We start from the raw sequence: 17284 nt of genomic DNA on the forward strand, positions 1-17284 counted from the left end.
TACTTAGCTTCTACAGGTGGGATCCACAAAGAGGACTTAAGTTTATAGCTGCCACTTTAGGTGCCTATTGTTCAACATTTAGGCCAGTGGTTCTCAAACTTTTTTACTGCTGACCCCTTTCACATAGCAAGCCTCTGTGAAAGGGGTTTTTAATTTATAATTATAAATTATAATTTATAATTATAAATTATAATTATAAATTAAAAACACTTTTTAATATATTTAGCACCATTATAAATGCTGGAGGCAAAGTGGGGTTGGGGTGGAGGTTGACAGCTCATGACCCCCTATGTAATAACCTCACGACCCCTTGAAGGGTCTCTACCTTCAGTTTAAGAAGCCCTGATTTAGGCACTACTGACATGCACAAAATTCCTGCTTAGCTGATGCATAATGCTGTTGGCACCTGAAGTCCCTAATTGCCTATATTTCTACCACTGAAGTCCACTTGGCACCTACACCCAGCAGCTGGGTGTGGATACAGCCGCCTAAATCCTAACAGCACCCAGATGCTTGGCACCTGATTCAAGCTCCAGTGGGATCACAGCTTAGAGACATTCCCCCACTTATCTTGCCTTTGGGGCACAATCTAGTAAGTATGCTCAGAGCACTCACCTGGAAGGTGGGAGACCAAGTACAACTCCCTGCTCCACATCAGAGAAGAGGGGAGGGACTTGAACCAGAGCCATTCACATCCTGGTTGAATGTTGTAATGTTGTAACCACTAGGAAAAAGTTATGGGGGTATTTACAGATACTTAGATGTCTAAAAATGTAGATAGGTATCAGGTGGGATTTTCAAGCTTTTGAAAAATCCCATTAGATGCCTATCTGTATCTTTAGGAACCTGAATAATTTTACAAATCTGGCCCTAAGAGCATACAAAATTAAACACAGACTTGACTCCACAAGGCATAGTTTAAATCTGTGCAGTCATATTGCTCTCATAGTGTCTGGATGGGAGACACTCATGTAAGGGTACCTTACATCATGGCCTGAAGACTGCCAAATCAACTCTCTGGCATACTACCAGAGGGGAGTGAATTCCAAACACAAAGGACTTCCACCGTGAAAGCTCTATTGACACTTCTAGAAAGTTCAGTCTTAGCAACGAGCAGCATAAGCGTCCCAACAGACCTTAAATGCAGGGAGGGGTATAAGGAGAAAGGCAGTTTCTCCAGTAACTGGCTTCCTGGCCAATCAGGACTTTTAATATGTATCCAACACCTTATCCACACAGTTACAAAGTTACATTTGGTTTTGACTTTTTCTTCTTCTTCTTCATCTTCTTTTTTTTTTTTTTTTTGCATTTCTATAGATTTTATTCTGCAAGCAGAAACATTTCTTATTTTTTATAGCTATTCGTTTAGAAAAAAGGCCCATATACTATACTAGCAATCTATCTGAGTGTATGGTAATAACTATAAGCAACAACTTCAATATCTATCTATATAATTTTGGACAAAGCAGGAAGCAAATTCTGACATATAGACTTGGCATGTAACTGCTGAAAAAGACAACTGAATTCAGTGCAAATGATGGCTGTGAAGAAAGAATCAGTTAAGCTTGGTCTTTTATGCATTTTAACATTTTTTTAATGAAAATAGAGAGGATGGTACGGATCTGGGAAAAGTAGGAAGGAAGCTTTATTAGTATTAAGTAAAGAAACTTGGGTGGGGAAATGCTCCCCACCGCTGAACAAATCCCAAGAAGCCAACCAAGATTTCCCCATCTGCACACCTACTCTCAATGTTGGAGTCCCAGCAGAGCCACTTTGCAACCACTATTGCAGTACAGTGTGCCCACAACACAGAGGTGGTTAGCCTGTAGATATACAGAGTTGCAGTCCCCTTCTACATCTGTCAAGAAAGCCCCGGCAGAGTTGGGCTCTGTGTCAAGCAGATATGAAGAACACCATAATGATATGCAGGACGTAAACATCCTACATACCTTGTGCCAGAACTGCAATACAAACGTGGAGGAAGAGACCAGATCTGACTTTGTGTTGAGTGAGTTTTTATGAAACATTTAACTTTGATTTTGCAGAATTCACATGGAAGTACCCAAAAAAGATACTACACAATTGAGTCATGAGAAAAGATTGAAGACACCATCCACAATACACCACAAACCAGTGAAGAATGAGAAAATTGCAGATATTTTATTAATAAACCAAAGCTTGTGTAAGTTTTTGGTCTCTTGAGGCTTTTATATTTTCTATTTCTCATATTAAAGAAAATATGGCTCCCACGTCTCTGAAAGGTGGTTTCCACCTCCTCTCTAATAAAAATGTTCCAAATTGAGCTAAATCATGTAATAGTGGTGTGATGTTCAACTCCATATGTTTTATGGAAATATGCTTATGAGTGTAAATATGATGTAACTGGAATATGTTTTATGCAAAAGGTCTCTTGTAAGGTATCATAACAAAGGTTATAACCTACTCAATATCCTTCTCCTATTTGTATGTATGTATCATTCTTGTATCTGAAGCTAGAAATATAAAGTATAACTCTGGGGTCCTACTGTAATTATGCAAAGTGTGGGCCATTGATGGTGGTTTAGAATCTTTATGGCTCCCACTGACTAGGACAATTGGTTGTAAATGGTTCTGTTTACTTATAAGCCTTCCTGTGTTCATGTAAGCCAGCTCAGGAAGAATGGAGGCTGGGTGGTGGGGGGGTCTCACAAGACATGTGACCATGTCACATGATGCTGAAATCCATCTTAAATCTAGTACTTTTCTAGTTAGAAGGAGGGGTGGGACCCAGAGAGACAAAAAATTCCCGCCTTAGGCCAAAGCTATAAAAGGGGGTGGAACAGATAAAAGGGGGCTGCCAGTCATGAGAAATCCCTTAGTTACCACCTCAGCTGGAACTAACAAGGAAACGATTGGGCCCAGACTAGGAAGGAGTCTAGTCTGTGAAAGAAGCTTATTGGAACATCTCTGAGGGTGAGATTTTACCTGTAAACAGTTTCCTAATGTACTAGGCTTAGACCTGCGTGTTTTTGTTTTATTTTGCTTGGTGACTTACTTTGTTTTGTCTGTCATTACTTGAAAGCACTTAAATACTACTTTATATACTTAATAAAATCACTTTTGTTTATTAATTAACCCAGAGTAAGTGATCAATACCTGGGGGAGCAAACAGCTGTGCATCTCTGAGTTTAACCTGTATAAGCTTTATACAGAGTAAAACTGATTTATTTGGGGTTTGGATCCCATTGGGAACTGGGTGTCTGGGTACTGGAGATAGGTAATCTGCTGAGCAGTTTTTGGTTAAAGTCTGCAGATTTGGGGCATGGACCAGACCTGGGTCTGTGTTGCAGCAGGCTAGCGTGTCTGGCTCAACAAGGCAGGGTTCTGGAGTCCCAATCTGGCACGGAAAACAGGCTCAGAGGTAATTCCAGCACGTCAGGTGACAGTCCCAAGGGGGTCTCTGTGACTGAACCCATCACAAGTGGTCTCTGTTGTTAGTTGAACAACAAGCAGTCCAGTGGCACTTTAAAGACTAACAGATTATTTAGGGCATAAGCTTTCATGGGTAAAAAACAAAAGAGAGGGAAAATTGCTTTGTAGTGAGCCAGCAGATCCTCAACGATCTATAACCTATCCTGGAAAATGATCCCTCATTCTCACAGACCTTGGGAGGCAGGCTACTCCTCGCTTACAGACAGCCACCCAACCTGAAGCAAATATTCACCAGCAATTAGACACCACACCACAGAAACACTAACCCAGGAACCAATCCCTGAAACAACCCATTGCCTACTCTGTCCCTATACCTACTCTACAGACACCATCAGAGGACCCAATCACATCAGCCACACCATCAGGGGCTCAGTCACCTGCATATCTACTAATGTGATATATGCCATCATGTGCCAGCAATGCCCTTCTGTCATGCACATTGGCCAGACTGGACAGTCTCTTTGTAAAAGAATAAATAGACACAAATCAGACATCGGGAATGGTAACATACAAAAGTCAGTAGGAGCACACTTCATTCTCCCAGGACATTCAATAACAGATTGAAAAGTAGCCATCCTTCAACGAAAGAACTTCAAAAACAGACTTCAAAGAGAAACTGCAGAACTACAATTCATTTGCAAACACCACCATTAATTTGGGCTTGAATAGGGACTGGGAATATCTGGCTCACGACAAAAGCAATTTTCCCTCTCTTGGTATTGACACCTCCTCATCAATTATTGGGAGTGGACCACATGCACTCTGACTGAATTGGCCTTGTCAGCACTGGTTCTCCACTTGTAAGGTAACTCCCTTCTCTTCATGTGCCAGTGTATTTATGCCTGTATCTGTAATTTTCACTCCATGCATCTGAAGAAGTGGGTTTTTTTTACCCATGAAAGCTTATGCCCAAATAAATCTGTTTGTGCCATGGGACTCCTCGTTGTTTTTGTGGATACAGACTAACATGGCTACCCCTCTGATATTTGGCACCAGGTAACCTAGTAACCTAGCTTGCAGGCCTCTGGTGGTAAAAAGTCATTCTGGAACACAAAGCAGTAATACAAACCAAACCAACTCTTGCTCAGCATACATCTTCTGGGGATTATTTACCAGATGGATTCATATAACACACTAGCCAGAATTTAAAGCGCTTTTCTTTGACAGTGAATCCCTCCCTAGTGTAGCTTCACCAGTGAGTGTAGTGAAGCACAAATTATATTTCCTCATAATCACTGAATTAAATCTGGCCTATTATCTGGACCCTGTGTTGACTTTCAAAATTCTGCTAAAGCACAATTCCCAAAAGCACCACCAAAGGGTCAAATAGTAACAACCTTTATAATACAAAAATCAAATTAAAAACCTTGGATGAACACTTTAGGGATCTAGGCACTCTGCATATGAAGGTAAGTACTTTTGTGCTATTACCTCCTTCTCTCTAGGGATGCAGCATAGTATAGCACACTGCATCGGGAGAGTCTCATATCTGGTGTTTTACGTATAGCCCCTGCTCCTGGAGTCCTTTAAATTTGTGAGATTCTCAGCTTTAATTTTAAAAATGGATGTTTCTAGCCCTTGTTGCAGAGAAAAGCTAGAAACATGGACACTAAAGGGACAAACCCCAGAAGGCAAAGAAAAGGGCCCCAAGTTTTTATTTGTCATGATTTGCCAGCCAATCTCATGCTTTCAGGGTGCCTGGCAGCCTGCGTAGCTATGTTTGAAGGCTTGAGGTTGGCAAACCTAGTAATATTTCCACTGGAAATAGCTCAAAAGGCAGGTCTTTAAACATAATGGAACAGGGGTGGAAGGCAGCCAAGGAAAATTTAGTTAGAAATAGCGAAAGGGGAGGGTGAAATCCAGCCCTGGTGTAAGCAGAGACTGTTCCCACTGTGGTGGAGGGGGAAGAAAGGTAGGAGTGAGGGGATATGGGGAGGGGAATGGCGCACCCAAAGACTGAGGCAATAGAAGGCGGGGAGCTTGACAGGACGGGAGCGAGGATGAGGAGACTGTGCGTGAGCAATAGCACAGACAGGGTGTCCATCACGTCAGGACACTCCCACACCTTCGCCGTTGCTCCGCAGCTCATTTGTTTCCCTCATCCGCAGTTTCTGTCAGATGCAGCCACAACCCAAAACCACCAAGCCCATAGCCACCGCCACAGCAACAGCCGGGGGTACAAGGCGAGGTCCCTGCCGCGTTGCATCTTGGGACTTGTAGGCGCTCATGGCCTCTCCCTTGCCGGACAAGGCGACTCAAAGGCGCGGGTAAAACTCCAATCCCCACGATCCACTTTGGGAAGCTGCCAAGCCGGTTCCGCGAGCAGTAGTTTTAGCTGTGGGCGTCGGGGTTTCCAACCGAACCCCCCCGATTCTCCAAAGCCGGTTACGACAACTCACTAACCTTCCCGCCCACGTTGAATGAGGCGCCAGGGCTGCCTAGGAAACAAGTCTGGCCGTGTGTGCTGGAAACTGAGTCCCGGGCGGGGGAAGGAGGGGACGCCTGCCAGCCAGCCAAGGGAGTGCCATTCTCCTCCCCGCGCTGCCTGGGCGAGCTGCACTCGCCTCCGCTGCCACTCGCCTCCGGGCTCCGGAGCACACGGACCAGGCTGCAGGGAAGAGCGCTGCTGCCAGGTGACAGATAGCGACTGATGGGGCACGCTGCTTTGACTATGGGCTTTGGTGTCAGGTCACATCCTTCTGTTACCACCTCCTAGTGGGGCACCGTCCCCTGTGTTATACCTCCTCCCCACACACAGAGGAGTATTGCTTTGGCTATGGGGTTAATATCCGCTCGCTCCCCTGGTTGGGGCACGGTGCCCCCACACACAGACAGAGAGGATCATTGCTCTGGCTGTGGGGTTAGTATCCGCTTGCCCATATCGGGCACGGTGCCCTGCGTTATACCCCCCCCCCCAGAAGATCATTGCTCTGGCTGTGGGAAAAATTCCCTGGCTGGGGGTATTCGTATCAGATTACCTCCTGTGCAGGATGATGCCCCATTTTACTTCTCCTATGGGGAATATTGCTCAGCTTGTGACATGAAGTTTAAAGCTCCCCAGTCCAGTCCCCTCTGTGGAGTGTTGCTCTGGGGAACAGCGCCGGGTTATATCACCACCATGGACTATTGTTTTGAGTGTGCTGCCGGATTATATTTCTTGTGTGGAGTATATCTTTGTGCGTGATGCCAGATTTTACCCTAAGGGTCGTATTGCTTTCAGTGTGATTTCAAAGATAGTAGGTTATTATTATTTGGGGAATATTGCTTATGTGTCGTGGGGCGGTACCACTGGGGAGCGCTACTGTGGTTGTGAGGTACAGTTTATATTACCCGATATCAATACACTCTGGTTTAGTTTGTTAATGTAAGGTTAAATGGAGGATAATGAATATGGTTAGAGCATGGTTTAACCTTTTGCTGATTAAACTTATTCCTACCCTTCCTTCCATCTAGTACTGAACAGTGTCTGCATGAGTCTTTGCTTTTCTTCTTCTCTGATTCAGAAATCTCTGACGTTTGTGCTGTTTTTTTGGTGAATGAGTGGTTTGAGGTGAATGTTACAAAGGATGTGGAGAAACCACGCAGAACAGATAAGAACTAAAAATTAATTCCGACTTTAGGATAAGGAAAAGGAAGTCATGAAAGTGTGTGTTGGCGCAGGGAAGAAAATGTTATTCCAATACATGTTAGTAAACATTTTTAAAAAATGCTGTCTTGTGAAGGTAAATTGAAATGTTTTGGTGGCTGCAAAATGGACAGTGTTTGAATTAAATTGTTGTTTTGGACTCCGAGAGAGCTATTTTTGGGACGGAGCGAGGAAGAGGTCATCCTGTTTGGGTGTATTATATTCATTCTGTTTCTCTTCAACATTATCCTGTATGCAGATTGACAATTGCAAATGGATCATGGTGGAAAAGCTTAGAAGACTTCTGTATAACGCGCTTAGAACTGACAGATTAAATTCAGATTTATTGCTGGAAAACTCTTTGCACTTTGCATTTTAAGTACACGTTTATTTTACATTTTAAATATATTTATTTTTCCTTTTTCCTTTTCAGTTTAAATCTACTGACATAACTTTTAAAAGGAAAAAATCCAGAAAGCCTTTTAGCAGGAAGACAAGAAAGTGCATTAGCGAAGACACAGCCAGGACTCTTCTGCAGGTGGAGGTGACATACAGAAGTTACTTTGCCTTTGGAAAGAAAAGACCCGTGTAGTATTAATTTACGTGTATGTGCATTATCCCCCTTCCTCCACCTAGAAGTTGTCTGGGCTGCAAAGCAGCGGGGAGGCAGCGGCTGCTTATCTCGGGCAACAGAAGATTATGGTGGCAGCACAACAGAAGCAGCCGCGGCAGCAGCAGCAGCAGCAGCAGCAGCAGAGTTGGTCCGTGAATGTGTTTTCTGATTAAAATCAGCATTGGAAAGTGCACCTGAAGATTCAGCAGCTAGGCAGGAATTGATAAAAGAGGGAAACATTTTAAGGGGGGAAAAGGGAGGGCGGCACTAGGTTTTGTGTGTGCCTGTGGGAGTGGGGGTTGGTTATCATGGCGGATCGGACAGCTCCTAGATGCCAGCTCCGTCTGGAATGGGTTTACGGGTACAGGGGTCACCAGTGCCGCAATAATCTGTACTACACGGCAGGCAAGGAGGTGGTTTACTTCGTGGCTGGAGTCGGGGTGATTTATAACACCAGAGAGCACACCCAGAAATTCTTCTTGGGACACAACGATGATATTATCAGGTAAGGGAGAGGACACAATTGGTGTGGTGGGATTAATAGGGAGGGGTGGGGAGAGGAGAACTAGTAAGTACCTCCTCCTCTACTCACCTCAGAGCATGTTTCTATAATTTTAGGGAGAAGCACAGGTTCTCATCAAAGGTTTGGGTGAAATTTGGATCTGTCTGGATCCTGCTGATTTTTTTTTATATGGAAGCCCCCAAATTTTAACTCAGAATAGAAAACGAGTTTAGTCTTTCCTACTGCACCACAAACAAATAAATGAAAAAAAACACCAAATCAAAAAAATTTTAGTGCAACAACTTTACTTCAAAACCCCTGCCAATTTTTGGTCCACAGTCCCTTAATTATAATGTCTAAATAGAGAATATGGTGTAGATGCTATTCTTACAGCAATAAAATCTGGACTCCAGACATCCCAGTTGAACAATATCACAAATGCCCCAATCTGGCACCTGAATCCAACCAATTTTTGGTTCCCACACTGCCAGTTCCACTTAAACAAAGAACAAGATGCAGCTCATGCCCCAGGAAAAAAAAATTGTGTGCCAGTGCATTCTGTTGCAACAGAATCACAAAAATCCAGATTCAACAGCTGAATCCTGAATTAAGACAAATTTTCACCCCAGTCTCTCAAATTCTACTATCTATATAGAGAATGTGTTTCGCCACCCCTGCTGTACTTTAAGATGTGCCCTAGCATTGCAAAAAATTGGATTCAGTTTCTGTGTTCAGCTGGATCCTGCCAAATTTTGTTCACAAACACAGAAATTTTATCAACAAAACAGAGAACAAGTTTTGTTTCTACTATTCCACCAGAGAAATCTGGACCTCAGTATAAAAAAAGCTGCATGAACTACTGAAACCAGCTAACTGTTGGCTACCTACCACTTTTTTACCAGCTAAATTTAGTGTAGATGAAACTTCTACTCAAGCAGAATAATCTGGAATTCAGAATAGTACCTGATGAATCATGGTGCAACAGTGCTGCAGAAAACACATATCCAGCAATTGAATGTGTGAGCGTCCATCTGGGTTTTGCCACTGAATATACAAATACTACAATTATCAGATAACCATACTGGAGTCATAGCTTACAGAAATCCATCTACCTTATACAACATGATGTCTTTCACTATCACACATGTTAGTTGGCTCATTTACCTCCCTCCTTTCATTGGGTGCATTTACAAAGTTAATTTTGGTTTTATAGGTATTACCAATCCATGCTGCATTCTTTATTTAAATTTCATTTCTTGAAATTCTACTACCTCTAAAACCAGAAGGAACTTTTTAAATGCACCCATGGTACTTCATTAAATGCCTGGTACCTCCCTTTTATATGACTGCTGATTTATTTTATTCCTTAGAAGCTAGAAAGTATAATACATCAAGGTCCATATTTAGCAATGTATATATGAGTTTTATTTTAATACTCATTCAAAGCTTTGATTTTGTTGCATTTCCATCTGCTAAGGAAATAGTGTCTTGGTGATTACTATTGTACAAATTGTGTGTCTGGTCATTTATGGAACATTTGGAAGGATTGTTTCCAGCGCACCACATAAGTACTAAATTTTGATGATAAAACAGGGGAAGGCTATGTAGCCGTTCAGTTTGATTCTAATTTTAAAGGATAGTAGTATGCAAATCAGTTATTTAAATAAAAAAGCTGTTTGAGGACTAGCTCTATGGTTAGCGTAATATGCTGGGATTTGAAACTACAGTTCAATTCCTGAGCTGTTAGGACTGAGAATTCTGCTGAGTCGGCATGTTCCACTCCTGGAGGTGGCAGGAGTATTGTGCATTGCTCAAAATGAGTGCTCTGTTGCCAAGTAAATAGCAGCATCATTGGGGTCCAAACAAGAGTTCTATGTATCTCCTCATGGCTAAGGAAGGTTGCTGTGATGTGGGGCTTAGGAAAAGACAAGTCTTCTGCTGAGAACCCCTCCCCACATATATTATGATAGAATATTTTTCTTTTTGCATTTGTAATACTTGATACCTTTATTCCTTTGGTACTTGTGTGATTCTCATTAATAGAGAATTCAGGCACAGCATCCAATATAACCACTTTTGAGCTGAATGCTTACGGGTATGATAAGCAGTGAAGTGCGTAATAAATGCTAACATTTAAATTGTCACAGTTAGGCGTCAGAGCCAACATCTTATTGAGATGAATGGGGAATAGTTCTCCAGTATTTCCACTAGTGCAATTGTTTTACTTTTTGTATGTCCAGACTCATGACAACAGTGCAAAAATTTGCAGTATGAAAGTTCATTGTAACTAAAGGGATTTGTAACATTTTTTTTTAAATGAAACTTTATACTTTGGAAAATACTGCAAAATCAGTATGAAGGCCTTGGAATGTGTGGTTTTTTCTGCTTCCATAGGTTCATAGTTGCTCCATTTGTAGCGAAAGCTTTCAGGGATGTACTGTTTTTATGAGAGCTGATGAACCCTATAAAAACATTCATAGAGAGTGAGAGTTACCATCCCACTTTGCAGTGTTTACCTAAGTCATGGGCATGAATATTTTTCCATAGTGAAAAGGTCACATGTTAAAAAAAATTAAATTCATTGTATTTTCACTAGTACACAGATTACCCTGTCTTTTTCTGGCTTTGTGCCAACATCATGAGGTGGATACAGTTCATTTTTGGCTAAGTCAGTGTTTCCCAAACTTGGGATGCCGCTTGTGTAGGGAAAGGCCCTAGTGGGCGGGCCAGTTTGTTTACCTGCCACATCCGCAGGTCCGATGGATCGCGGCTCCCACTGCCCACGGTTTGCTGCTCCAGGCCAATGGGGGCTACTGGAAGCGGCGTGGGCCAAGGGACATACTGGCCGCCGCTTCCAGCAGCTCCCATTGGCCTGAAGTGGCGAACCGTGGCCAGTGGGAGCTACAATCAGCTGGACTTGCAGACATGGCAGGTAAACAAACCATCCCGGGCCAGCCCGCTAGGGGCTTTCCCTACATAAGTGGCGTCCCAAGTTTGGGAAACACTGGGCTAAGTTAAACAAGAGCCTCTTTAATTATAAAAAGAACGAGGAGTCCTTGTGGCACCTTAGAAACTAACAGATTTATTTGGGCATAAGCTTTCATGGGCTAGAACCCACTTCGTCAGATGCATGAAGTGGAAAATACAGTAGCAGGTATATATCATATAGTACATGAAAAGATGTGAGTTGCCTTACCAAGTGGGGGGTTAGTCTAATGAGACAATTCAATTAACAGTAGAATACCAATGGAGGAAAAATCACTTTTGTAGTAGTAATGAGGGTGGCCCATATCAAACAGTTGACAAGAAGGTGTGAGTAACAGTAGGGGGAAATTAGGTTTTGTAGTGACTCATCCACTCCCAGTCTTTATTCAGGCCTAATTTGATGGTGTCCAGTTTGTAAATTAATTCCAGTTCTGCAGTTTCACGTTGGAGTCTTTTTTTCAATTTTTTTACGTTGAAGAATTGCCACTTTTAAGTCTGTTAGTGAATGACCAGGGAGATTGAAGTGTTCTCCTACTGATTTTTGAATGTTATAATTCCTGATGTCAGATTTGTGTCTATTTATTCTTTTGCATAGAGACTGTGCGGTTTGGCCAATGTACATGGTAGAGAGGCATTGCTGGCATTCTACTTTTAATTGAATTGTTACTTAGTAGGCCAGTGGTAGACCCAGGAATAGAACCCAAGTGTCCGGAGTCCCAATTTAGTGCTGTACCTTTAGGCCAAAGTGTATCTCCTACTTCAGTCTGAGGATGGCCAGAATAGTAAATTTCTGCAATCTTTCTGCAACCTGTGCATACCAAAAAGAAGTGTACCATGGGAAATAGTTAAAATATAAATTTAATCAGTTTAGATTTTTTTCTGTATACTTTTTCAAATGCAATTGATAATTTGATTATTTTTAAAATTGGTGCAGTGTCTGAAATTGCATAGTATCAGAGGGGTAGCCATGTTAGTTTGGATCTGTAGAAAGCAACAAAAAGTTCTGTGGCACCTTAAAGACTAACATATGTTAGCATAGTTAGTCTGTAAACACAGATACTTAACATTTTGGGTTCTAATTGGGTTCAAATTCATCTCTAGAGTAACTCCATTGTCTCTCATCTCATAGTTTATGTTCCACAACAAAATACAATCTTCTGAAACTTTGGCAGCAACATAGTCAGAATTTTTGGATTTCTAAATCTAAATGACATTTCCAAGAATTTCTATAGGATTTAACAGTTTCCTAACAGCTTTGAAGTTATGAGAGATTTTTATAAATCACATTGTTTTTGTTGTTTCTGCTGTTCTTAAAACACAGTATGAATCGTAACTGTGCTTGCCTTGACTGATCTGTTGAATACCTAAATAATATAATGTTATACATCTACAAGACTACATTTGTATTCTATCTGGGGAAAAAATAAATTGGCTGTGAGGCAAGGAACCACAAATCATACCACATTTACTATAGTTTTATTATAGTAGTCTGTGCCTCCGGATATTAACTAGAAAGCCAACCTGCTAACCTTTGGTAACAAACCATGTTCTTTATGTGAGAGAGACTGCAACTTAATAATAATGTGGGATTTGTCAGAACAACTCTGAAAGTACTCCGGTATATGTGTTCCACTGTGCTGACAGGCTAGGAGGTTAAGACAGATTACAAAATATTCACATGCCATCGGTGATGGGATTTAGTGGCTTGAGTGAGTAGATGGAGATTTGGTTTATTTCTTACAGTGATCATTTCAGAAGATAGAAAACATATCAGAGAATGACTTCACATTTTTGCTGGGTTGATAGGGTTGTGAAAAAGAATTGTGATGCTTGAAGCAATGCCACTTGTTCCTGGGGATATTATATATTATTTTAGAGAAAAAAAATTAAGACAAAATCATGGTCATCAACCACCTGGAATTAAACCATTTTTGTTTCATTGGATAAAGTACAGTCTTTTAAAAATTGCATATTGTAATAATATGTTATGTTTACATGGTGTCTCTTATGCCCAAAGATTCTAAAGTACTTAACAAACTTTACATACAGTTATTGTTTTCTATAATGGTACCTTGCTGGTGAATGTTCATCACACAATAATAACCAAGCTACTACGGTTATTTCCTATGCTACCTTTAGGAAAAAGTGACCCATAGTTTATGGTGACTTTAAATAGCAACCAATGCACACAGAGCACCACTGAAATGCAACTTGCTTTGGGGTAGGCAAGTGGTACCAGTCAGTACAGCTCATTGAATAATAGAAATAATTCCCTGTTACAGTTTTAATGGTAACCCCCAAACTGTTTCCATTCAAAAGAAAAGACTCAGGAAGAACAATAATAGAATATCATTTATTTAAATATTTTTGGACCTTTTCTACATTGTCAAACATAGTGATTTCAATTACAACACAGAATACAAAGTGTACCGTGCTCACTTTGTATTTATTTTTTATTACAAGTATTTGCACTGTAAAAAAAACAACAGAAATGGTATTTTTCAATTCACCTAATATAAGTACTGTAGTGCAATCTTTATCATGAAAGTTGACCTTACAAATGTAGAATTATGTACAAAAAAACTGCATTCAAAAATAAAACAATGTAAAATTTTAGAGCCTGCAAGTCCACTTAGTCCTACTTTTTGTTAAGCCAATCACTCAAATAAACAAGTTTGTTTGCATTTGCAGGAGATAATACTGCCCGGTTCTTGTTTACAGTGTCACCTGACAGTCAGAACAGGTGTTCGCATGGCACTGTTGCAGCCAGAATTGCAAGGTATTTACGTGCCAGATGCCCTAAAGATTCATATTCCCTTCATGCGTCAACCACCATTCCAGGGGACAAGCATCCATGCTGATGACGGGTTCTGCTCGATAAGAATCCAAAGAAGTGCAGATCAACACAGGTTCATTTTCATTATCTGAGTCAGATACTACCAGCACAAGGTTGATTTTTTTTTTTATTGGTTCAAGTTCTGTAGTTTCCACATTGGAGTGTTGCTCTTTTAAGACTTCTGAAAGCATGCTCCACACCTCATCCCTCTCAGGTTTGGGTCCAGAGCTGTAGCTATCTTTAGAAATCTTACATTGGTACCTTGTTTGCGTTTTGTCAAATCGACAGTGAAAGTGTTCCTAAAATGAACAAGATGTGCCGAGTCATCATCTGAGCCTGCTATAACATGAAATATATGTCAGAATGCGGGTAAAACAGAGGAGGGGGCATACAATTTTCCCCCAAGGAGTTCAGTCACAAATTTAATTAACGCATTATTTTTTTAATGAGTCTCATCAGCATGGAATCATGTCCCGTGGAATGATGACTTAAGCATGAAAGGGCATATGAATGTTTAGCATATCTAGCACATAAAAGCCTTGTAATGCTAGCTACAAAGTGCCATGCAAATACCTGTTCTCACTTTCTGGTGACATTGTAGATAAGAAGAAGGCAGCATTATCGCCTGTAAATGTAAACAAACTTGCTTGTCAGTGATTGGCTGAACAAGAAGTAGGACTGAGTGGACTTGTAGGCTCTGAAGTTTTACACTGTTTTGTTTTTGAGTGCAGTTACGTAACAAAAAAAATCTACATTTTAAGTTGCACTTTCATGACAAACAGATTGTACTACAGTACTTTGAATGAAGTGAATTGATCTATTTCTTTTATCATTTTTTACAGTGCAAATATTTGTAAAAAAAATTGCATACACTTTGATTTCAGTTACAACATAGAATACTATATATATGAAAATGTAGAAAAACATCCAAAATATTTAATAAATTTCAACTGGTATTCTATTGTTTAACTGTGCAATTAAAACAGCGATTAATCATGATTATTATTTTGAATCACGATTAATTATTTTGAGTTAATCATGTGAATTAACTGTGATTAATCAACAGCCCTAATAATAAAAGTGCATTGGATCTTATGTGTTTATAAGTTTAAACTTCATAGGTATGTTTGAGGTGTTTTGGACACAGTACAATTATTTAACAGGAAGTTTGTTGTAGTTCTGCAATTAATCATTTAGCAAATTGTCTTTTTTCATGTAATTGCTCTTGACACTACTCTTGAAATCTGTTCTTCCATATCTGATAGAGATCACACAGCTGAAAAAACAGGTGAATCATCTATATTTGAGAGTGGAGAATAATAGAACTGCTTCAATAAATGTATTAAGTAATAGATTGTAGTCTAAAGATTGGGGTTAAAAGATTACTAAAATTGTGAGACAATATTTTAAGGAGAGCTGGTAGCAACTCCTAAATTTAGATAGCCTAAGAATTTTTCCTTTTAAAAAATTCTTGTGATCTTTTTTTGAGAAACTCTGTCTCCATTGTTTGCAGCAGACCTTTAAAATTTGGCAGTTGGAAAGCCCTCAGTAACTATTGTAAAGTGATTAATTATCAATAATATAGCATACGTACAGTCAAACAAATCATTGGTATGTCTGCTTCAAGAGTACGCGCATATGTATTCACAACACTTACTTCCCAGTCTTCAGAAACTCTCTGTCCTGGGCCTGCACAGATATATAATGCAAGTTTCATTCACTGTTAGATACTGATTGCAGTGAGTATATACCCTTACAATTATTAATATGTGAGCTTCTGCAAAGAGTTACTGAACAAGAAGTGTATTTATAATAGTATATAATAATATAATAGGGCAGAAAAGGTGGGGGAGTATTGTATGTAAGAGAGCAGTATGACTGCAGAAAAACCTGAGAATCTCTGGATTAAGTTTAGAAGTGTGAGCAACAAGGGTGATGTCCTGGTGGGAGTCTGCTATAGACCACCAGACCAGGGGGATGAAGTGGATGAGGCTTTCTTCTGGCAACTATCAGAAGTTATTAGATCACAGGCCCTGGTTCTCATGGGAGACTTCAATCACCCTGACAATCCAGGAAGTTTTTGGAAAGTGTAGGGGACAATTTCCTGGTGCATGTGCTGGAGGAACCAACTAGGGGCAGAGCTCTTCTTGATCTGCTGGAATAATTGGTATGGGAAGCAAAAGTGGATGAGAACCTGGGAGGCAGTGACGATGAGATGGTCGAGTTCAGGATCTTGACACAAGGAAGAAAGGAGAGCAGCAGAATATGGACCCTGGGCTTCAGAAAAGCAGACTTTGACTCCCTCAGGGAACTGGGGATTGGTCTTGCTTTGAGCAGGGGGTTGAACTAGATGACCTTCTGAGGTCCCTTCCAACCCTAATCTGTAATTCTATGATGGGCAGGATCCCCTAGGAGAATAATATGAAGGGGAAAGCAGTCCAGGAGAGCTGGCTGTATTGGTGATTGGTCCTGCTCTGAGCAGGGGGTTGGACTAGATGACCTCCTGAGGTCCCTTCCAACCCTGGTATTCTATGATTCTATTTTAAAGAATCCTTATTGAGGTTGCAGGAACAAACCATCCCGATATGTAGAAAGAATAGTAAATATGACAGGCGACCAGCTTGGCTTAACTGTGAAATCCTTGCTGATCTTAAACACAAAAAAGAAGCTTACAAGAAGTGAAAGATTGGACAAATGAACAGGGAGGAGTATAACAATATTGCTCAGGCATGCAGGAGTGAAATCAGGAAGGCAGGACCGGCTCTAGGGGTTTGAGCACCCTAGGCGGATGGTAATTTCGCTGTTCCGCGGCTCCACTGGAGCTGCCGGAGTGGTGCCTGCGGACGGTCCGGTGCTCCGTGGCTCCGGTGGAGCTGCCACAGTCACGCCTGCGGGAGGTCCACCGGAGCCGCACGAGCAGCCGACCATCCGCAGGCACGACTGTGGCAGTTCCACCGGAGCCGCGGAGCACCAGACCCTCCGCAGGCACCACTGCGGCAGCTCCACCGGAGCCGCCTGCTGCCCCCTCTGGCAAAACGGCACCCAACATTTATTCTGGCGCCCTAGGCGATTGCCTAGACTGCCTAAATGGTAGCGCCGGCCCTGCAGGAAGGCCAAATCACACTTGCAGTTGCAGCTAGCAAGAGATGTTAAAGCAGCAAAGAATCCTGTGGCACTTTATAGACTAACAGACGTTTTGGAGCATGAGCTTTCGTGGGTGAATACCCACTTCATCAGATGCATGACTCATGT

The 17284-nt window shown here is 41.3% G+C and overlaps 1 protein-coding gene across 5 annotated transcripts in view; it reads left to right on the forward strand.

Moving 5' to 3' along the window:
- Positions 1-6000: 6000 nt before the first annotated feature.
- Positions 6001-17284, forward strand: part of EML6 (EMAP like 6) — a 397023-nt gene continuing 385739 nt past the window's right edge. For 4 of the 5 annotated variants that reach the window (XM_030557759.1, XM_030557761.1, XM_030557762.1 and 1 more), the window contains exons 1-2: positions 6001-6104; positions 7530-8214. In XM_030557759.1, coding sequence (XP_030413619.1) covers positions 8018-8214 — 197 coding nt within the window. In that variant the 5' untranslated portion in view covers positions 6001-6104; positions 7530-8017. The remainder of the gene's footprint in view (positions 6105-7529; positions 8215-17284) is intronic. The other variant, XM_030557760.1, reaches the window with a different exon arrangement.

The sequence above is a fragment of the Gopherus evgoodei genome, chromosome 3 (assembly GCF_007399415.2).
Source record: "Gopherus evgoodei ecotype Sinaloan lineage chromosome 3, rGopEvg1_v1.p, whole genome shotgun sequence".
NCBI classification, from domain to species: domain Eukaryota; kingdom Metazoa; phylum Chordata; order Testudines; family Testudinidae; genus Gopherus; species Gopherus evgoodei.